We start from the raw sequence: 21,502 nt of genomic DNA, 5'->3' as shown, positions 1-21,502 counted from the left end.
TCTTTCATGGCTCCCCCTACTTGTTCCCTCATCCTGTGTTTGTTAGACTCACTACTCATAAGAAATGTCACCTGCAGTGTTAAAACTTTTTCTTTTAATGTGCTCACTTTGAAAGTTGGATACAGCTGATAAGAAGGTGGGTTTCCTCAGCTGTGTGTGCTGAGTTTTATTTGTTTTGGGTCTTTTATGTTTTCTATATTTCACTTTATTTTACAAACTCTGGTCACGGTCTATGAAATGAAAACTCCTCTGCAACTGTAAATCTAAAACCTCAAACATTAAAAGTGTGCTTTTGTCAATATGTTATGATTCAAACTGCTGATCTGTAATTGCATTTTACATTATTGTTTCAAATGTCTTGTCTGAGCCAAGAGTTTAACAAATGACTTCTTTAAGAACGGCTGTCAAAGAGTGTTTTATCCTCAGTGTCCATATAATTGCTTAACATATTGTTTTCTCTGTATCTTACATTTTTGAAGTTTTCAAAGTGTATCTATTTTTAGCTTTTTTTTTAAATAAACGTATAAATGCCGTATAAAGTAACAACCCCTTCTATTGTGTCTTTGTAGATGGACACTGAGGCTAGTGACCTACTGAATGACCTGCAGGTGAAACTGAACAACGTGCTGGACGAGCTCAGTCGAACATTTGGGAACAGGTAGAATCATCTGAGAGACTTAAAGAGACATGTCACCTCACAGACTTATGTATTTACAATGTCTACACTTTTTTTTTTTGTTGCCATAGTGTTTTTATTGAAGTTTATAACCACAAAAATACAGCTTTATCATTAATCATTTTCCACTTTCACAGCTGCATGGCTGTATCTCAAGGTTTAACAAATGGACAAACAAAACAATAACAACTAGACAAAAATGGAATACTAATAATAACAACAACAACAATAATAGAATGAACAAAGCTTCTCTAAATCAAACAAGGTTATTCAATTTGAAAGAAATAAAATCAAGGTCAGTTGGCATATATTAAGACTAAATGAAAGAATCTGCATTTCTACATGGATTTTGGGACTGCAGTTTTGGATTGTTTTTTAACATAATCAATGAAGGGTTTCCACATTTTTTCAAAAACATGTTCTTTTGCTCTCTGGATGTATGTTGTTTTTTCTAATGGGAGGGTTGACAACATCTGATTTAACCAATGGGTGGTACTGGCTAGTGTCTTTCCACTTTTGCGTAATACATTTCTTTGCAGACAGCAGACTATGGTCAATAAATATGCATTCATTTTTAGGATAACAATGTTTTTCTGGATATATTGCTAACAAACAATTTGGGGTCTAGTATGATCTGTTTGGAAATTATCTTCTCAATGATATTTTTAACCTCTGCCCAAAATATTTTAATTTTCCTGCATTCCCAAATACAGTGTACTAATGTTCCTTTAGATTACTCAACTCAACTCAACTCAACTTTATTTATAAAGCACTTTAAAACGACCACAGCCGGAACAAAGTGCTGTACATAAATGGACAAACAACGCAGGCCTAAAAACAATTAAAACACAGGATAATAAAACAATAAAAACAATAAAACAATAAATAAAAACAAACCATAAAACACTGAAACAGGAGCAGAGTCTCATGCAGGGTTGAAAGCCAAGGAATAAAAATGGAGCTTAAGACAAGTTTTAAAAATTAGATTAAAAGATTAAATACATTTTATACATGTGTCTGGAATGTTCTTATTGTACTTGTTTAATTTTACAGGTGTTATGTTTATACCCATTAGCCATTCGAATTGTAATATTCTAAGTCGACTCTTTATAGACATTGTGTAAACTTTAGAACAAGCACTTTTCCAGTCCTGCTCTGAGATGTTAAGTGACAATTCTTCATTCCATAACATTTATCTTTTATGTGATGTCTCTGATGTGTCTGCACATTTTTACTGATTTTCTTTCTTTTCTTTCTTTTCAGTTTCCAGGTCAAGATCAATGATTGTATGCGACAGATGTCGTCTCTCTTGAACCAGATCAAAGGACCGCTCAACGCCAACAACAAAAACCAGGTGGATGGTGACTCTGACGTCATGTTACGGCCACTGATGGATTTTCTGGATGGAAGGTAAATAGATTTGCTTAGAATTGAGACAGGTCTTGTCTTCCCAACACTGTGACTCTTGTTAGGATGTCACCATAATTTCAGCAAATTTGGCTGGTGTAATTCTTTCTAAAGAGCCTAACCAAAGCTTTCTCTGTTCATTAATTTATGTCTTTTTACAAGGTTTTATACTTCATTCTGAATTCCTGACCTGGATTTGATTTTAGTTTGTAAAAGTTAGAAATTCCACTTCCAGCTCCAGCTAGGGTTAACACACCCAAGCCCTTTTTGGTCCCCTGTACTTCATCAGACTGAGTGCATGTGTTTTTGTGTTTTTCACAAACATTTGCAGGCTCACACTGTTCGCCACTGTGTGTGAGAAAACCGTGTTGAAGCGCGTGCTGAAGGAACTGTGGAGGATTGTGATGACCAGCCTGGAGAAGACTATTGTTCTGCCACAAGGCAATGATACCTTTGTAAGAAAAAAAACCTGTCTGTTTATTTGTCTCAACATTGGTTGATCCTCCATTAGTCATTGTCTTTTAAATGAAACAGAGCAACAATTCTTCACCTTTTTTTTTTCAGGGTGCACAGATTCTTTCGGCTGCAAAAGAACTGGGTCAGCTCTCGAAACTCAAGGTATTAGAGTGCTTTCAAATATTTTACACTGTAATTATTCCTCAAAATAGCTAATTTAGAGATTTGATGTATTATAAAGAATGAACTCATCTATTTGCACAACATTTCAATTTGCAGGACCACATGGCAGGAGAGGCTAAAAGTCTGTCTCCCAGGCAGTGTGCAGTCATGGACGTGGCACTGGACACTATCAAGGTCAGTTTAAAGTGCAGGTTCTGGTTTCATCAGATTGCGGGGCAGCTTGTGAACCTAAGTTATAATCCACTAATGTTTACCCGCCGACTCAAATACATTTCCTTTGCAGCAATACTTCCATGCAGGAGGCAGCGGGCTGAAGAAGGCGTATCTGGAGAAGAGTCCTGAGCTGTCTTCACTACGGCACGCTCTGTCCCTCTACACACAGACCACAGACACACTCATCAAGACCTTTGTGACCACCCAGCATGCACAAGGTAAGTCAGACTACTGCTTAATAACACATCTAACACACGGTTAGAATTTCCTGTATTAGGCCAGCAGAGGGCACCATGTGCACTAGGCTTTCCACTAAATGTCACCTCCTTTATTTCTCACTTGTATTGTCTTTATTATAGAATGTTTGTGATGCTGGAATCTGTTGACATGTTATTGCTTTCTTCTCCTGATTTCCTTTGCTGCCTGTGCCTCAGTGCACAATGGAAAGGGTATTAGGTTTACTCCTAATGAAAAAATACAACCCAGCAGGGGTAGGTTTCATCCATTCGCCTGTCAGCCCTCCTCTTGACACTCTTCCTTTGACCTTTCCCATTGGATGGGAAGGTCCAAGCCTTATTTCTCCCCTTACATCTCCTTCTCATGATGACTATTTGTCTTCGTCAGACCAAATGTAAGCTCACTGAAGCATCTTGTTTTGTCTTCGACTAGGTTCTGGGGTAGACAAACCAATAGGTGAGGTGTCTGTCCAGATTGACCTGCACAATCCTGCAAAGGGGGATCGAAAGGTTACCGCCAAAGGTCTGTGTTTCATAATATGGTGCTCATTGTATTTTATTATATCTAACATGTTCTGATCTGATTTTAACCCTTCAGTCACTCATCCTCTTGTGGCTTTCCTTTTTCAGTCATCGGAGCCAATGACTTAAAGTGGCAGACGTCTGGCATGTTCCGACCCTTTGTGGAGATCACTGTGATCGGACCGAATCTCAGCGACAAGAAACGCAGATTTCAGACCAAATCGAAGAACAACAGCTGGTCTCCGAAGTTCAATGAGACCTTCCATTTGTACGTACTTTGAAGAATAGCCTTTATTTGTCATAGTCAGGTGTACAATGAAATTAGAAACGCTGCTCCTGAAGATGCATGATATAAATACAAATAAAATAAAAACAGGTAGAAAATATGTATAAAAGACGGTATGAATATAGTAATAATATAAAACAAATGTCCAATATATACAGTCAGGTCGGCACATATATGAAAAGTTTTCACAGTTCCAGGTATTGCACTTTACATGAATATTATTGCACAGTTTTTAAATATAAATATTGCACATGAGGGGATTGTTTATGTCAGCTGTCAGACTGTTTGTCCGTGCTCTGTGTGACTTTAATATCTATACTTATTTTTTTAATCAAATCTTATTTGAATTATAGAAAAACAACAAATAGTGTACTTAATGACATGCGCAGCAGAAAGTAGGTACAATGGCTTAACAGCAGCACACACAAACTTCAATTTGGAGATTTATCCACAAACACACTTTCACAAAAAAAAAGAAAAAGATAAATAAATACATTAATAATTAAAATAAAACAAAATCCCAACCCAGAGTAACCCAAGACCAGCTGCATTAGACCATGACACAGATCTTAAAGAGAGGCTACATCTGGTCTTTCAGTTTTTCAGCCCACATTTGAATATCACACCTTAACTGCATCATGTGAGCAGTGGAAAGCTCTAAGTAAACTCTAAGTTATCTCATTTTAGTTAACTATATGTAGGAAAGTGAGGATCCAGCTCTTGACTGTCAGTCTATCTGGATGTTTCCACATCTGTATTTAGTTTTGAAACAGAATATGAAAGTAGGCCAAACAACTAATTTTAACAAACTTTAAGCTTACTCTGACTACCTGACCTTTTTCTTCTTTTGTCCAAGGTTATTTTTTGTTGCCATCTTAAAGCATCAGTTGCCATGTAGCTGTTATAGTTGCTGCCTTTGTATTATTTCCTTTTAAAGTAATACATGTAGAATTTGCTTCTCACATTTTCAGCTACATGAGAATATTTGATTACTTTCAAACTCATAGCTACAGTCGACCAAATGGGCCAGATATCCACGATTATTGTCAGATACAATGCAACATCACTAACGTTGATATTCACATCTTTTAATCCAAGCTTTAAAAATTAGCCGATTGCTATATAGCAGACCTTTTAACACCTTACTAGCCGACCTGTGCACTGAGATCCTCGGGCAGAGGTTTATTGTGCATTCCAGTTACAAAAATGAAAACGAAAGGGGACAGGGCGTTCGCAGTGAGGCGTCCGACACTCTGGAACAATCTGCCCGAGGAGATCAGGTCTGCAGAGTCAGTGAGCTCTTTTTAAATCCCTTCTTAAAACAAGATTTTATCTGAATTTTATTTTATTTTATTTTATTTTAACCGTCTTAAGAAATATATTTTAAAATAATTGTATTGCTTTAGAGTTATTTTAGGGGAATTTTTTGTCTTTTAAAATATGTTTTATTTCTTTATCTTGACTTGTGTGATTTTATAAACTGCCTGTTTAATTTTGCTGCCCATGTAAAGCACTTTGTAACTCGTTATTATTATTGTTATTATTATTATTAATATTATCACCAATTTGAGAGAAAAAAGACAGTTTGCTCTTGGGTATGTTGGTTCCTTCTTTTTTAAAGGCAAAGTGTCAAACATACCTTGTTTCACGGTGTCAATCAAAATGATTTGCCTTGGAATTACACAAATATAGATATTTTCAATTTTGCAATAGTTTGTCAAAACTATGAGACATTGCTCCTGAGGAATTGTGGGCCACACTGTTCTTACTTTTTTTACATTCTAGAGACCGAAAGATAATTAACTGTTAAAATAAATGTCAGAGTATTTGTTATGTGTTGCTCCTCAGGAGTCCAGATCATGTATGGAGAGCTACGGTTTGTGTGCTTTTATTTATCAAATAGTTTTATTGTGGAAGAAAGTTTTCCCCCAGTGCAGCTTCAAAATGCTGTCCTGCTGTTGTGTTGTTAAATCACCGAGTGTTCTAAACCCCTGCGTTCTGTTCCCACAGTGTTCTTGGTAACCAGGAGGGCTTTGAGTGCTACGAGCTGCAGGTCTGTGTCAAAGATTACTGCTTCGGCCGCGCTGACAGAGTCGTCGGCCTGACTGTGATAAAGCTAAAAGACATCAAGGGAAACTGTGCGTGCTGGTGCCCTCTGGGCCAGCGCGTCCAAATGGACGACACAGGTCTCACCGCCATGCGAATCCTCTCCCAGCGCTCCAACGACGACGTGGCCAAGGAGTTTGTGAGACTAAAATCAGAGACTCGCTCGGCCGAGGAAGGCAGATGAGGAGAGCTGGAGAGGGAGGGATGAAGACGTTGAGGAAGTCACAATGGAAGGACAATCTCGTGTGACAGTTTGGATTGAAAGAAGGAAATTATTCCATAAATGGCAATGTGGACTCCTTTATTAGAATTTAAGTGTCTTAGCTGCTGTTGGCCGTGTGGTGTCTCCTTGCCAAGCTCAGAACGCACTGTCACGTTTACCTGCCAGGTATTTTGGAAAAAAGCTCACACTTTCCACGTCACATTAATTACAGAGCTACTGTACCGCTAACAGCCACTTCGGCACAGGCTCACTCAACCTCTACACTCACCAGCTGTTTCATCAGGTAGTCACCAGTTCAACCTTTCTTTTTTTAACCCATCTCCTCATGAGTTGACACTACAGCCACAAGGGAACAGAGGGTGCCAGAGGGTCTCCACTGGACTGCCAAAAGTATTCCCACACCTCTCCTCTGTTGTTGTGCAATAACACCACCTGAACCTCCTGTTAACTACGGCCCCGTTTGAATGCCTTACACCCTGCAAATTGTGAATGTGTGAAGTTAAAGAAATCTTTTAAACTCTGTATCTCTCTGTGATAGTTTGAGTCAATGTGAAAATACTGAATGAGTAACTAGAAGGCACTACTGCTGTTTTAAGGTCATGAAACTGTTGAGTAGAGTGGAAATGAAGCTGTTGAAATATTGTTCTGGTTTCACAAGTTGATCTTGTGCAGCTTATGGTTCTATGGAAGGTACTTAAACCCTTAATTTGACCCCTTCATTTAAAGGATTGTTCAGTTGATCGTGTGCCTTGCCCTGTTACATTGTTCCTGCTTCTTCATCTCTCTGTATGTTTAAAGGTGAACCCTGTTTTCTTTGTATTTATATATTAGCTTCATCACCGACTCTTGGCTAATGTGGCCTAGTGTAACCATGATGTTACTAATTTATTTATTGTTTTTATACATATTTATTTTTGCCTGTGCTTGTTGTTTACCACTGGAGACAGACATGCGTTGCTCAAAATTTGCACAGTTTGCTGTTCCGGTCTGGAGTTTCTTATCATGTTTAAATACACAAATAAAGCAACGTCATGTCTTTGACTAACAACTGTCATTTAGATCTGATGATGTGATGTAAGGAAAGTTCAGATAATGAGTGCAGGATTACTTGTGGTTTCAGTTATCTTCCTGCTCTTGAACTCATCATGAATGTGGCCTTAATTTAGAATAAGACATATTTCATCCTTATTTTTTCCTCGTCCTCAAAGTGATGAGGACGGACCACTACCTTCCCTACGTCGGACATGTTTTCCAAGTGATGCTCCTTTTTGATAGTATTTCAAACGTAACTGTATCTGAGTTTTCTTCGCCATGTGTTATGTTTGTGTTTTATGTCTTCTCAAGTTTTAAGATCATTTTTTCTTAATATTTCAAATGATTTCAGTCGTAGTGATGTAAGAAGTATTTGACACTGAGATGTGCCAGCGAGTTTGTTCTTAAATGATTGAGAGTGATAAAGTGTTTCTCTTTAGGAAGGACGAGAACCTCGATGTGTTCACATTTTTAAACTCCTCATTGTCTGAAGCAATGAGTATTCACATTCCTCTTTTTAGAAATCATTAACCCATGATAATAAATGATGTCGTTTGTTTCAGAGGAGAAATGTTTCATAGCCAATCTGTGATGAAAATGTTCCTTGTGCCATTTTGCGATTGCTCACTTTTGTTTTTGGTTTTTATTTCACATTTTCTAAATCGTTCACCCTTGCACTACCACAGTCATCAAGTCAAAGTAACTGCTTTTTTGTGTTGTTTTCTTTGTATTGTCACTACTCGAACATGTTTTTGTCACCATGTAAACATTCCAATTAATAATTTTTGTATAAAGTATTTGAGAAGTATCCATAAATGTGTCTGTCTGTTTTTGTTATTGTAGATACGAAATTGACCAAAGATTTTATTTTATTTTATTTATTTATTTTGCCTTTTTATTTGATAGGACAGCTGAAGAGAGACAGGAAATGCGGAGAGAGAGCAGGGGAAGACATGCAGGAGTGGGTCGTGGCCGGGAATCGAACCGGCGACCCCTGTGACCCCTGCAACGAGGACTGTAGCCTCTGTATGTGAGGCGCTTAGACCGCTAGGCCACCAGCGCCCCAAAATCTAGACATTCTTAACTTTATCATCTTGAATTCATATCAACATTCTCTCAAAATAATCTCAGGTCTTCTTTATGACTTAATGTTGTGTGTCTGTGAATAGTTCAGTGCACACATGTAGGACGGCATTTATGTCTGTGTGGTTGCAGGTAAAACACCCAGCACACACACCGGTGTTCTTTCAGATTATAACTAACATAGCATGTGGTCCATCTCAAGCCTCCTGGACGACACAGCCTTCCTTTGTGTTTTAGTCCAAGTATTAAATTCCTTCTCTTAAATCACCCACAGGTAGGTGCACATATCAGTCATTAAGTGAAATAATCAAAGATGTAATAACGTACTTCCTCCATCATGCAACAAATGTGTTTGCTTTTCTCACAGTGATGACGGCTTAATGATTAGTGGACTGAGGAGCTGATATTGAAAATGTGTCAAAGACGTCCGGGGTCAGAGCATGCGCACCCATCACAGGGCGTGTGCCACAAGGCTAACTGACAACTTTCAGTCATAATGTTGGCCCTGATTGGCTGCAGCCATCTACCTGTACTGTTGTTTTACTGCCCCTCCACTCCTTCCTGTCTCTTCATCCAGGTCCAAAGATCACTACTCTGTTTGCTCAGGCCCTGGGCTGTGAGGCACACGGGGATCCCAGCTCTTCCTGCATGAACCTGAAACCTCAACTGTGGGTGCTTTTCTCACCACTACACCTTTACCACCTGTCGTCCATCCTGCATGTCTTTCATCCACCTGGAGGCCCCAGCTCAACCCCCTTCTCTCCATTTGGACAAGGTTTACGCCTGGACATCTAGAGAGGCAAAAACAAGGGACTGTATCTGAGGCGGAAGCAAAGGGAGAGCTAGAAGTACTTCTGTTTTTGGACCTGTGGTCCAGTGTCTGCATGTGAGCAGGACTTTAAGGACTTTTTTGTTTGAGGTATGTGGCTAACTTTCATTTGCTTTCAAACTTTGAAAAATTGCTCTCTGGAGGAAGAAGATCATGAAGGTGCCTCACTGTTTTTACCCCTTTGTAATTCATGATTACTCCAAGTGTAGGCCAGTGGCTCAGTCACTTAGGACTCACATGACTTCCTAGGTGTGTGAGTGCAGTGGAACAACAGCAGAGTGAGTCAAACATACCTTAGGCTTTCTTTTTGACATGGATGTAGCTTAAGTTTGAACTGTACATCAAAACAAATCAGGCTTTGCAAGGCCGCACAGTGTCGTGTTGATTTTCATGAAGGGCCGTGGATGTTCTTCCTCATTGAATTTAGGAGTATCAGCAGAACAGACAGAAAAAAGACACAAATGAATATAAACTAGACTTTCTGCTGTCTGTTTAATGTCTCGCCATACTGTGATCCTGAACAAGTCAAACATTCACTGTCATATCGTTATCTTAATCTCAGTGTTTATGGATAATCTGCCAGAGATCTTACTCAGGTACAAAGGGTTGAGGGAGCGGCTCGATGCCTTTACCACTCTGCAGCGTTGATAAAGAATCAAGGATCTTGCCTGACGTCAACTTTAAAAAAAACTCCGACTTGTTTTCTCCCTGAGATGTCCCTTAACCTTTACATTTTAATTAAAAAAACACAGAAACATGTTTTTATTGACTGATTTTGTTGTAAAAGAAAACCAAAGACATATCTAAAGCATATTGTGATTCACCTTAGCCAAATAATTTGAGATTTGGGGTCCACGTGTTTTATCTACACTGATTTTCACATACTAAAAAGTACAACTCAAGCAGCTTTTGTCACCAAAATACCAAGAATTAGATCAAAGCAGTGCACACACGCTTTTGTTTCAGTTTTAATTTAACTTAGCAGTGACAGTAAGAACAAAAGTAAAGGTCTGCAGCATCAGTGAGATTGAGATATTAACAGAACAGATGTTAACACGTCATGAAATATGCTGGTTCCCTGTCATGGCCACAGTTCACCTTCTCTGTTGCGATCTCATATTGTCTGACCACAAAGAAATGTCTCTCTGCTTCACTTACTGAATGCAGCTGTTTCACATTCTCTTTCTGTAGGTGTGAAATATGAAGAAACTGAGCTAAGGATGGAGTCAGTAAGGTCATACTTTGGGGGGTTGTGTGGGAATGAGCAGAAAGGAGGTGAGAAAAGATGTATACTAACTTCTTTTAAAAGTGCAAAACCACTTTTACATACTTTATGTTCTTCCTAGCAATCTAAGTCACCTAATAACTTCCTCCCTGTGTGTTCTCCTGCATTATCTCCATCCCTCTTTACCTCTTAATCTTTTTCACAGAGGAGGAGAGACTCTTGCGAGCGAATGACAGACCTTACAATCTGTCTTTCCGCTATGTTGTAAGTATACACACCAACCCTTCTGTGTGCATGTAAAAATATGACAAGATGGGTAGAATAAAATAATTGTAATGATATTCTCAGTCATGTTGCACCATACTGCCTCATATTTCTCTTTCATTTTTTATATTTCAGAACAATGCCATCAGGACCTCCAAATACAACATTTTCACCTTCCTGCCTCTGAACCTCTTTGAGCAGTTCAGGAGGCTCGCCAATGCCTACTTCCTGTTCCTCATGGTCCTTCAGGTAAACATTCGGTGGCAGATATGGACTTCTTTTTTTTTTTACAAATGTCAATGATTTTGTTTGCTCTAACTGTAACAAATGGTATTACAGCATAAATTATATGAGTGTGTGTGTTTTCTGTCAACAGCTAATCCCACAAGTCTCCTCTCTCTCCTGGTTCACTACGGCCGTCCCTCTAGTTTTGGTGTTGTCTATAACAGCAGTCAAGGATGCCAGCGATGACATAGTGAGCTAAATGATAACAATAAATGATAATGGCAGTATTCTAGGAACATTTTGAACTCATGGCTTTGTTTTACTGTTGAATCCCTTTAAATATCAGAACCTGCATTGTTTTCTCTATCCTGTATTGTCTTTGTAGAACAGACACAAAAGTGACAAACTAGTGAATAACCGCACCGTGAGCATCCTGATCGATGGACAGTAAGTCGTCTTAAAAGCAAATTTTGCATTACACATATATACGCTATGAATGATACACTTACAGACATATACTAAACATTCAGCTGCGAAGTAACTTGCATATTCTAAAGGTCACTTTTTATGCGGTTCTCTTTTTCTGCGCTGTGATTTTGTTGAATATTTTATTCTTGTGTTTTCTTGCAGGCTAAAAAATGAAAAATGGATGAATGTTCAGGTTGGAGACATCATCAAGCTGGAGAATAACCAGTTTGTCACAGTAAGTGATGCTAATGAAGATAAGAAAACAATGCAAGTAGTGTTCTTTGAGAAACGTTGACGCTTTCAGTGATAAGAAGAGCTGCAATTAAGTCGAGACAGAGTGCAAAAATAAAAAGATAGCAAAGTTTATCTTCTAATCTTCAAAACTTCTAGTGGTCTACGCTAAAATGGATGCTTTCTTTTTAGGCTGATCTTCTATTGCTGTCCAGCAGTGAGCCTCTCAATCTGGTCTATGTAGAAACAGCTGAATTAGATGGGTAAGTATGCAGTAATATGTGCGTGTTCATCTATGTGTGTGCGTGTGTGTGTGTGTGTGTGTGTGTGTGTGTGTGTGTGTGCATGTGTGTGTGTGTGTGTGTGTGTGTGTGTGTGTGTGTGTGTGTGTGTGTGTGTGTGTGTGTGTGTGTGTGTGTGTGTGTGTGTGTGTGTGTGTGTGTGTGTGTGTTCATATGTGTGAGTGCATAACTGATGGCTGGTTGGATTTCCCTTCCATCATATCCTTCCTTCCAGTGAAACCAATCTGAAGGTAAAACAAGCCCTGACTGTAACTGGAGAGCTGGGAGACAGCATTGACGCACTGGCTTACTTCAATGGTGAGAAACTGAAAGACACACACACGTGGCACAAAAAGGACAAACAAATCCACAGTCATGAGTGGAAATGTTCCATATTGTGTAAACATCGTTAACATCTAGCTTCTGTCTCTGTTAGGGGAAGTGAAATGTGAGCCCCCTAATAACCGTCTCGACAAGTTCAAAGGAGTCCTGATGCTAAACGGACAAACCTACTCTTTGGACAATGACAAAGTGTTGCTCAGAGGATGCACTCTGAGAAACACAGAGTGGTGCTTTGGCCTGGTCATTTTTGGAGGTAAAGTCTTAGCAGCTCACATTCTGCCATGTATGATGATCTTGTGGGTCAATACAAGTGAGATGTTAGTCTTCAGAAAATCTTGATAGGCCTTGGCATAAAATTCAAAGGTTCCTCATGGGACCTCAGTCAGAGTGATAGAAAACAAATCTTTTAAAATCTTAATGAAGATAATCCTTTTGATTATATTCAATTACTGATGCTGAAATAAATGCTTTTGCAATCCTGCTTGTATATTTGACCAAAGATGTATCCTTTCCAGGTCTGGACACCAAGTTGATGCAGAACAGTGGCAAGACAACTTTCAAGCGGACTAGTATCGATCATTTGATGAATGTCCTGGTGTTGTGTGTGAGTTTGATTTCCATGCACACACACAAATACACATGAGTTGCAAATCTTATGTTGCACAACTATCTCACAGCCGAGCAAACACATGAATGAATCTTGAAATGTTCTGGAACATTAAGTAAAATGTGTTGCTGGTGTTTGCTCAAATCAAAGAGACCCCAGGTTTATCAGTTTTTATAAGCTTGTACTGTATATGATTTAAACTATGCAAATGCTCTCATGACAAAATGCTTGGTTTTGGGTTTGCTTGGCACAACACTCTTTCTTAGCTTGTCTGTCACAGCCCTGCTCCAACTGACATGGTTCTTGAATGTAAATAGTACTAAACCAGTAGGATTAAATATATCAGTGTTGAGTCATTGATCACATAATGCCCTTTGATTATGCATAGGAATGTGCTTTTATCATCTACTGACTCAGATTATAAACACACCATTTCTGAAATATGACTCTGTAACATCTTTTCTTTGTCAGATCTTCGGTTTCCTGGCGACTATGTGCAGCATTCTGACGGTCGGCAATGCAATCTGGGAGATGAGGGAGGGCTCAGTGTTCACAGTCTTCCTTCCTCGGGAAAGCGGGGTTAACGCTCCCCTCTCAATCTTCCTCACTTTCTGGTCCTATGTAATTGTCCTCAACACGGTGGTGCCAATTTCTCTCTATGTCAGGTATGTTTCCAGCACAGAAAACAAATCAGAATTATCATGAAGTTTAGAGTCAGAGTTGTTTTATCTTTACGCTTTTGTCTCTGCACGTCAGTGTTGAGATCATCCGGCTGGGGAACAGCTTCTACATAGACTGGGACAGGAAGATGTATTACCCCAAGAGTGACACTCCTGCTCAGGCTAGGACCACCACGCTGAATGAAGAGCTGGGCCAGATCAAATACATCTTTAGTGATAAGACTGGGACTCTGACGCAGAACATCATGACTTTTAATAAGTGTTCTATCAATGGGAAAGCTTATGGTGAGCAGCCCTGTGGCGTAATATCAGATCTACAGAGTTAAATAGACTTTTTGACCAGTTTCTGATTGTTTTACTGTTTCTCAGGGGAGCTCTTTGACTTTTCTGGACAAAGGGTGGAAATAACAGAGGTGTGAGAAGCACTGTCATATTTATTGTCATTTTTTTTGGAATTGTGTGTAACGTGTATCATTCTAACTCATCTATTTCTTCATCTTCAATGCAGAAAACAGAGAAAGTCGACTTCAGGTGGAATGATCTGGCTGATCCAAAGTTCACCTTTCACGACCACAGTCTGGTAGAGACGCTGAGAGAGGGAAGCCCGGAGGCTCAAGCCTTCTTCCGCTTGCTGGCTCTTTGCCATACAGTCATGCCTGAGGAAAAGAAAGAGGGTGAGCGTCCTCTATTTACTAGAAGTTTGAAGCTGTGTTTTTTCTTTGATTGGTCTTGCTAGTTTGTGTGGAATCCTACTTAATCTTCTTACCTTCATCTATTTTCAACAATTTGTATCAGCTATTTAGCAGCCCGAGGACTGGCTGAAATTCAAAACCTGATTGTGTTTGATTGTAAGATTTATCATAGTCTAACTTGGGGCCCACTTAAAGACTCCTCTATATATGCTACAAATCAACGCACTTTGGAAATTTCTCATGTTGCTTCTTTTCTTTCTTCTCTCTCTTGTGTCATCTTTTTTTGTCTGTGACAGGGGAGCTGTACTATCAAGCTCAGTCTCCTGATGAGGGTGCTCTGGTGACCGCAGCAAGAAACTTTGGGTTTGTGTTCCGCTCACGCACACCAGAGACCATCACGGCCTGGGAGATGGGCAAAAAAGTGACATATGAACTTCTGGCTGTTCTTGACTTCAATAATGTCCGCAAGAGAATGTCAGTAATAGGTAAAGTAGTGGCAAAATGTTTATTTAATCGGTCACATTCATGATTGCAATCTTACTCTATATGGTTAATACTCAATTGCAAACTTAACCCTCCTGTTATGTTTGTTTCTCATGAACACCAATAATGTTGCTGGGTCACTTTAACCCGGGGCATATTTAATTATCCATAAGTGTCAGAACCTCAAAAAATCCCATAAATTGTTTTTTAATCTCATTATCAAATCCATTACTAACCATTTAAATCAATATTTAGTGCAATGGTGTTCTTTAGTTCTCACAGCTCATGGTTCAATTAATTTTAACTCACTCGTTTTTTATGAAAATTAATGTTAAAACTTGTTTTAATGTAAATTGGAAAGACCTAAATATAAATACAATAGTTTTACATGACTTAGATTTAGTGTTTTATTTTACTATTTGAGTTTTCTTTTTTTATGAAGTGATGTTGATAAATTAACTAGAGACGCCTCTACTGTCACATGCTGCCCAGATTTTAATGCTGTATTTAGCTGGTTTGGAAGACATATATTACCTAAAATGGTAGGAACCTCTGAATGTCCACCACTTGGACTTCTGGGTCAAATTGACCCACAAAGAGCATCTATGTAATATAAACATGTAGGGGGTGGTTGCAAATATGTGAAATGAACCATTTTAATTCTATATGTTGATTTCACCTATTAAGCCAAGCAGAAGAAGTTTCATACCATTTGTTTTAACAATTTCATTTCGATGTTTTAACTTTAAAAAGGATCAATTTGACCCGCAACCTAACAAGAGGGTTAAAAAATAACCAAATTCATATAATGCTCTCTAATATGTTTTTTTAATTCATGTAATAATCATGAAAATGGTCCTCACTCATGACTTTGCCTCACTAAATGACTTCCATTATTATCTCCAGTGCGAAGCCCTGAAGGGAAGTTAACTCTTTTCTGCAAAGGAGCAGACACCATCATCTTTGAAAGACTTCATCCCTCCTGTGACAAACTGAAGCAAGTCACCACAGGACACCTCAACGTAAGTCATGTGCTTGAATCATTGTGATGCGTTCATAAAATGGTCATTGTTCTGTACTGAAATGCTTCACTTTGCCAAAACAGGAGTATGCAGGTGACGGCCTCCGCACACTGGCTTTGGCATACAAGGACTTAGATGAGGGATACATGGACGGGTGGAGACAGCGCCACCATGAGGCCAGCACTGCCATGGATGACAGAGAGGAGAGACTTGATGAACTTTATGAAGAGATAGAGAAAGATCTGATGGTTAGACCACCAACTTAATGCTTTGACACACTGTCAGGAAGTTTGACTCAACAACAGGGTGGTTTGCTTCTTGGTTAGAAGTATGGATGCTTGCTTATTTAAGACAAATTTACTGCCTTACAACACATTAAAGAATCATCAATCACTGTAAGAACAATAAAGAGATTTATTATACAGACTTAAGAACCAGCTTGTGTTGAGTTTTAGCTGATTTTAACTTACGGCATAAGCATGTCTACTAAGATGTTTGTTATAATACTGTAAGTTCATTGAAAAGGAATGATAGCTTTCAACATAACCACCCTCTGCTCTGTGAATTTCAGCTTTTGGGAGCCACAGCTGTTGAGGATAAGTTACAGGATGGCGTGCCACAGACCATAGAGCAACTCACAAAAGCGGACATCAAAATCTGGGTGTTGACAGGGGATAAACAAGGTAAGCATCTATATGTGTGCCTAATCTTATTCCTCATTTCAAAGATGAATGAAGAATACTGTAATATAAAGTGAAATATGCTCTTATTAACTTTAATTGTGCATGTTTTGCAATGTCATTGCAACAAAGTAACCACAGATATGGATTTCTTTTACAGAGACGGCAGAGAATATTGGCTACTCCTGCAACATGCTAAGAGAAGAGATGACAGAGATCTTTATTGTTTCAGCAAATACGGCAGAAGGAGTCAAAGCTGAGCTACAGTGAGTCAAACTGACAACTCATGAAGCATCTGATCAGAATGGAGAAGAAATTATTATACAACATGAACAAACTTTAAAGGACTAGCATACAATTTGCTACCATAGCTAGAGCAGTGTTAAATGTGCATTCAGGGTTTTAAAACTCAAGCAAGTACCCCTCTTTCTTCTGTTTCAGAAATGCAAGAAGAAAAATGCGTCCAGAATCGGCTGATGAGCCATCAGTGACAAAGTCTCGTGCAGGCCTGTTTTGGCTAAAGAAGACTGAGATTGTGCAGGATGAGGAGGTGGATGGAGAATACGCCCTCATTATAAATGGACACAGTTTGGTGAGGCTTAATAATCTTTGATCATTTCTGTTTGAACATTTGTTCAATGCTCTTTGTGTACGTTTCATTCTAGGGAGCTCTGACAGTGAAGAAAGAACCTTTTTTTGGTGTCCTGTTGGAAATGTTTTCAGAGGTCTAGTTTAGGGACAGGGCCTTGACACATGATTCCAGTACAGTCCTCTGATCCTCCTCTGATCTTTTTTCTTCAGGCCTTTGCTCTGGAAAAGGACTTGCAGCTGGAGCTGCTAAGGACAGCATGCATGTGTCAGACTGTGATTTGCTGCAGGGTCACCCCTCTGCAAAAGGCCCAGGTGGTTCAACTGGTCAAGAAATATAAGCAGGCTATCACTTTGGCTATTGGAGATGGAGCCAACGATGTTAGCATGATCAAGGGTAGGCTCATTCAACAAGACAGTTGTATTTTTAACCAAACAGCAGGATAACAGTTCCTTCTCTATCCGTCTCTCAGCTGCTCATATAGGTGTGGGCATCAGCGGTCAGGAGGGCATGCAAGCAGTCCTCTCCAGTGATTTCTCATTTGCCCAGTTCCGTTACCTTCAGCGCCTCCTGCTGGTGCACGGTCGCTGGTCCTACCTGCGCATGTGCAAGTTCCTACGGTACTTCTTCTACAAGAACTTCACCTTCACCTTTGTGCATTTCTGGTATGCCTTCTTTTGCGGCTTCTCTGCACAGGTGAGGAACACATGCTGGAACCAATTTAACAGACTACATGCAATACAAAAAATATAACAAAATAAATGAGAATCAAGTGAGACTGTTCAGCTCTTTAATGGAGATGTTATTCCAGCATTTCAAATTATGTAATCCCTCCAGATGAGGAGTATTAAAATGTGATGAAATGCAAATAGGAAATACATGAAATGCAGCATTCAGTTGATGCACCCTGACAAAATCTACATACATTATTTGAGCTTCACTGTTTTTGGTTTGTATCTCTTGTGCTCTTGGTTATAGACTGTATATGATGAGTGGTTCATCACGTCTTACAACCTGGTGTACACAGCTCTCCCTGTCCTCGGCATGAGCCTCTTTGATCAGGTAACCATTGAAACAAGATCAAACTTTTATCATTTTTGACATTCTAACTGTGGCATCTATACCCTCTCATTGCATCTCTCTCTGCTCATAATCCTCTGCCTCTGTAGGATGTAAATGACCGCTGGAGCTTCCAGTATCCTCAACTCTACACTCCGGGCCAGTTGAACTTGTACTTCAGTAAAAAGATCTTTATACGCTGTATGATGCACAGCTGCTACAGCTCTCTCATCCTCTTCTTCATCCCGTGGGCCGCCATCTACGACACGGTCAGAGATGATGGCAAAGACATCGCTGACTATCAGTCCTTTGCTTTATTGGCACAGACCTGTCTGCTGATTGTGGTTAACGTACAGGTAGGAATTAGCAGAAGCATCACAGCAAGTTGTAGGACTTTTGCATCAGTGTGCCTTTACTTACAATGGATAAGCCTCAGTCAGACATTCACATTTGGTATATAGATCTATAAAACTGTCAACTATCTTTGATTTTGAATGAATATATTTACTTGCTTACAAAATTTGTGCTTTCTTTTTACTTCAAATGACATTTTAAGCTGTGTCTGGACACCCATTACTGGACAGCAGTGAACCAGTTCTTTGTATGGGGCAGTCTGGCTGCTTACTTTGCCATGACATTCACCATGTACAGCAACGGCATGTTCTTCATCTTCACCTCCATCTTCCCCTTTGTTGGTGAGTACTTCACGCTCATTAATAATAGAGGCAGCATCTTTAAATTTTAGTCTTCTAACATAGTTAAATATGTAAAAGTTTTTTAACGGGATGAATCTAACCTCCTGTGTTGAGTCCATTCCACCCCTCATGCAATACTGTGGGGTTGTGTGGTATTAAACTCTTTATGTTTCATACTGTTGGTATTTTTTGAACTACAGGAACAGCAAGAAACTCACTGAACCAGCCTAATGTATGGATGATCATGCTGCTGACTTCCCTCCTCTGTCTTCTGCCTGTGGTGGCTTTCCGTTTTATTCTTATTCAGATCCGCCCGACAATCAACGACAAGGTGAGATCACACACGACATAGAGTGACATGACATTAATTTATGCCTTCCTAGGTTTTTTATGCATCAAGATACTTTTTTCTGACTGATAAAACACAGTAAAAGACAATATAGAAATTGTGTTATAGTTTCACAAACTAGATTGAGCTTAAATATGATGGTTGAAATATAAAATGTTGGGTTTTATTTTTAGTTTGTTTGAAATCAACCTCTGGTTAGCATAGCAAATTTGGCAAGCTAACTAGCATGGGAGATGACGAAAATGGACGTTTAACAATGTTAATCAAATAAAACATCACTGTGGATTTGAACTGGGATATATATATTAATTTTTCTCCGTGATCGTTTTTTGGAAATCTTAACGATCAATTATCAATTAATCAATTAAAGCTGCTGTTGGTAGTCGTTATATATACATCAGTTCGAAGAGAGATTTCGAATGTCAACACTACACCTCCCCTCTCTGCTGTCGTAACCTCGACCACAAAAGATCGTTGTGCGCGTTCTATGAGGAAGTAGTGGCTTCCCAGCTAATCAGGGCAACGTAGTGGGGCTGCCATTTGACCAATCAGGACAGAGGGTTGCATATTAGCTATGATTGGTCCGTGCTAACAGGAACGAAGGGAATAATAACATTGCTTGATACAAAGACATTGGAAAACGCAGATATTTTGCAATAGTCTCAAATTACTGCACTTACAGATGAGTACCGATTGGTATTATGACCTTTTCTCCAAATCCGGCAGAAAAAAAGTAACATTTTTTTACACCATTCCTACCAACAGCAGCTTTAAGGTGAATTAGTAGTTATGTAGATACTAGAAGGACTAAATTCAAGTCTTGTCCCTATTCAAGGTGAGACATAAGGTGCGGAAGGAGGCACTGCCAACTCCTGCACCTCGCCGCCCACCTGTCAGGCGTATCAGCACCCGTCGGTCTGGCTACGCCTTCTCACACACCCAAGGCTACGGCGACCTGGTGACCTCCCGCAAATTCTTGCTGAAACTTCCCCTGAGAACCCGGCCGGCTCTGTTCTCCCAAACAGACTCCCCTCTGGCCCAGAATCTGCCACAACATTACCGCACCATCGCAGAGGAGAGGGAGGAGCCAAAGAGTCCAACGCAGGAGGTACCCACAGAGTGAACACTGCATCAAGCTGAGAAGCAGCATTAGAGTTTGTTTTTTATCATGAAAACTAGCTCACATTGATCAGGGGATGCACAGGGTGAAGTTCACAGTGCTTTACTTCAAGGTTTCTGAAAGGATAAAAGTTGAAGTTCACAGCACATACAACCTTAAGAGACCACACTGCTCTTAACAAAGCCTTATCTTCCCTGGACAGATATGCAGAAAGGCTGGAAGTGTTGTCCACTTTTATTGACAGTAAAAAAAAAAATACTGTAACCAAACAGAGTTTTCAGATATTAGAAACATGCAGCACCTTCAACCCAAACAAAAAGAGTTTTTTAAAAACAGTGTCTACTTAAAAGTGTGCTTGAAAAACTGAAGATTTAATTAAAAAAATGAGTGGTTTAGAAAGTCAGAGTTTTCAGCCTGGAAATGGCCATTAATACTTAATGCAGTTTAGAGTGCTAAAACGTGAAAGTTAAAACTGCAGTGAGATTTATTTTGTTTCATATTCCTTTTTTTTAACCTTTTTTTGTGTGAACTATCAATTTTATGTTAAGTTAATAATGTAAAAGATGCCACTAGCTGTGAAGCTGGGTAACGACGCTTCCTCTAACATGAAGTTCATTCAGAAACGATTAATTTTGTGTGTTCGTCTTTGTGACTGTAAACACTCAGGGTGTTGTTTTAAGGAAGGGGATCTACAATGAACCTATTTTCACTCTTCTGTTTACACATTGTTATCATCAAGATGTATTTAATTTGTGTATTCATTTTTAAAAGGTGTTAAAATACAATATAAAAAGATACCAGCTTGACGCAGTGTTCCCATTCAACAGGCAGGGGTCAGTGTTGTATATGTAACCATGTTCTGAGAACATTGATGGTTTAAAGTACAAACAAAGAACTTTGCATGAACCAGCAGACAAATATTGCTCACAGGTCCATTTTTATCAGTCCTAACACAGTTTTATTTGTAGATATGTGATTTGTATAATGTCAGGGTTTCTTTCATTGATTTTCAAAATCGCTCAAGTTTCAACATGTAAGAATCTGGAAATAAAACAACTTGATTAACTTGTGTAACCATCTCTTTTATTATAATAAAATAAAGAACAATCAAAAATAGTAATGGTAGTGTCAACGTAGAGTCAATAGATAGATGTCAGATCAAGAGACAGAAATTGAGGAATTGAAGTTTTGATTTTTTGTTGCCAAATTCCACAAATATAAATACACAGACAGATACA

General features: G+C 39.1%; 2 protein-coding genes across 2 annotated transcripts in view; both read left to right on the top strand.

The window, feature by feature from the left end:
- LOC117830756 (protein unc-13 homolog B-like) overlaps positions 1–8,148 on the top strand; it is a 79,885-nt gene extending 71,737 nt beyond the window's left edge. Inside the window, exons 32-40 of the mRNA XM_034709024.1 lie at positions 570–658; positions 1,940–2,086; positions 2,415–2,538; positions 2,648–2,701; positions 2,819–2,896; positions 3,006–3,153; positions 3,605–3,694; positions 3,802–3,961; positions 5,990–8,148. Coding sequence (XP_034564915.1) covers positions 570–658; positions 1,940–2,086; positions 2,415–2,538; positions 2,648–2,701; positions 2,819–2,896; positions 3,006–3,153; positions 3,605–3,694; positions 3,802–3,961; positions 5,990–6,269 — 1,170 coding nt within the window. The 3' untranslated portion in view covers positions 6,270–8,148. The remainder of the gene's footprint in view (positions 1–569; positions 659–1,939; positions 2,087–2,414; positions 2,539–2,647; positions 2,702–2,818; positions 2,897–3,005; positions 3,154–3,604; positions 3,695–3,801; positions 3,962–5,989) is intronic.
- Positions 8,149–10,460: 2,312 nt separating this feature from the next.
- On the top strand, positions 10,461–21,334 carry atp8b5b (ATPase phospholipid transporting 8B5b). Its single transcript, XM_034709054.1, has 27 exons — positions 10,461–10,527; positions 10,683–10,741; positions 10,877–10,990; positions 11,118–11,216; positions 11,352–11,413; positions 11,597–11,669; positions 11,858–11,928; positions 12,182–12,264; positions 12,383–12,541; positions 12,804–12,892; positions 13,367–13,560; positions 13,652–13,860; positions 13,945–13,988; positions 14,084–14,249; positions 14,564–14,752; positions 15,657–15,772; positions 15,856–16,020; positions 16,344–16,455; positions 16,613–16,718; positions 16,894–17,044; positions 17,254–17,437; positions 17,514–17,737; positions 18,020–18,103; positions 18,211–18,456; positions 18,657–18,795; positions 18,996–19,126; positions 19,980–21,334. Exons 1-27 carry the CDS (start codon positions 10,473–10,475, stop codon positions 20,265–20,267), a joined length of 3,612 nt encoding a protein of 1,203 aa, XP_034564945.1. The 5' UTR covers positions 10,461–10,472; the 3' UTR covers positions 20,268–21,334.
- The last annotated feature ends 168 nt before the right edge of the window (positions 21,335–21,502 follow it).

Source organism: Notolabrus celidotus, chromosome 19 (assembly GCF_009762535.1).
Source record: "Notolabrus celidotus isolate fNotCel1 chromosome 19, fNotCel1.pri, whole genome shotgun sequence".
In the NCBI taxonomy this organism is placed as follows: Eukaryota; Metazoa; Chordata; class Actinopteri; order Labriformes; family Labridae; genus Notolabrus; species Notolabrus celidotus.
Note: the sequence above shows the minus strand (reverse complement) of the source record. Positions and strands in the feature narration are given on the sequence as shown.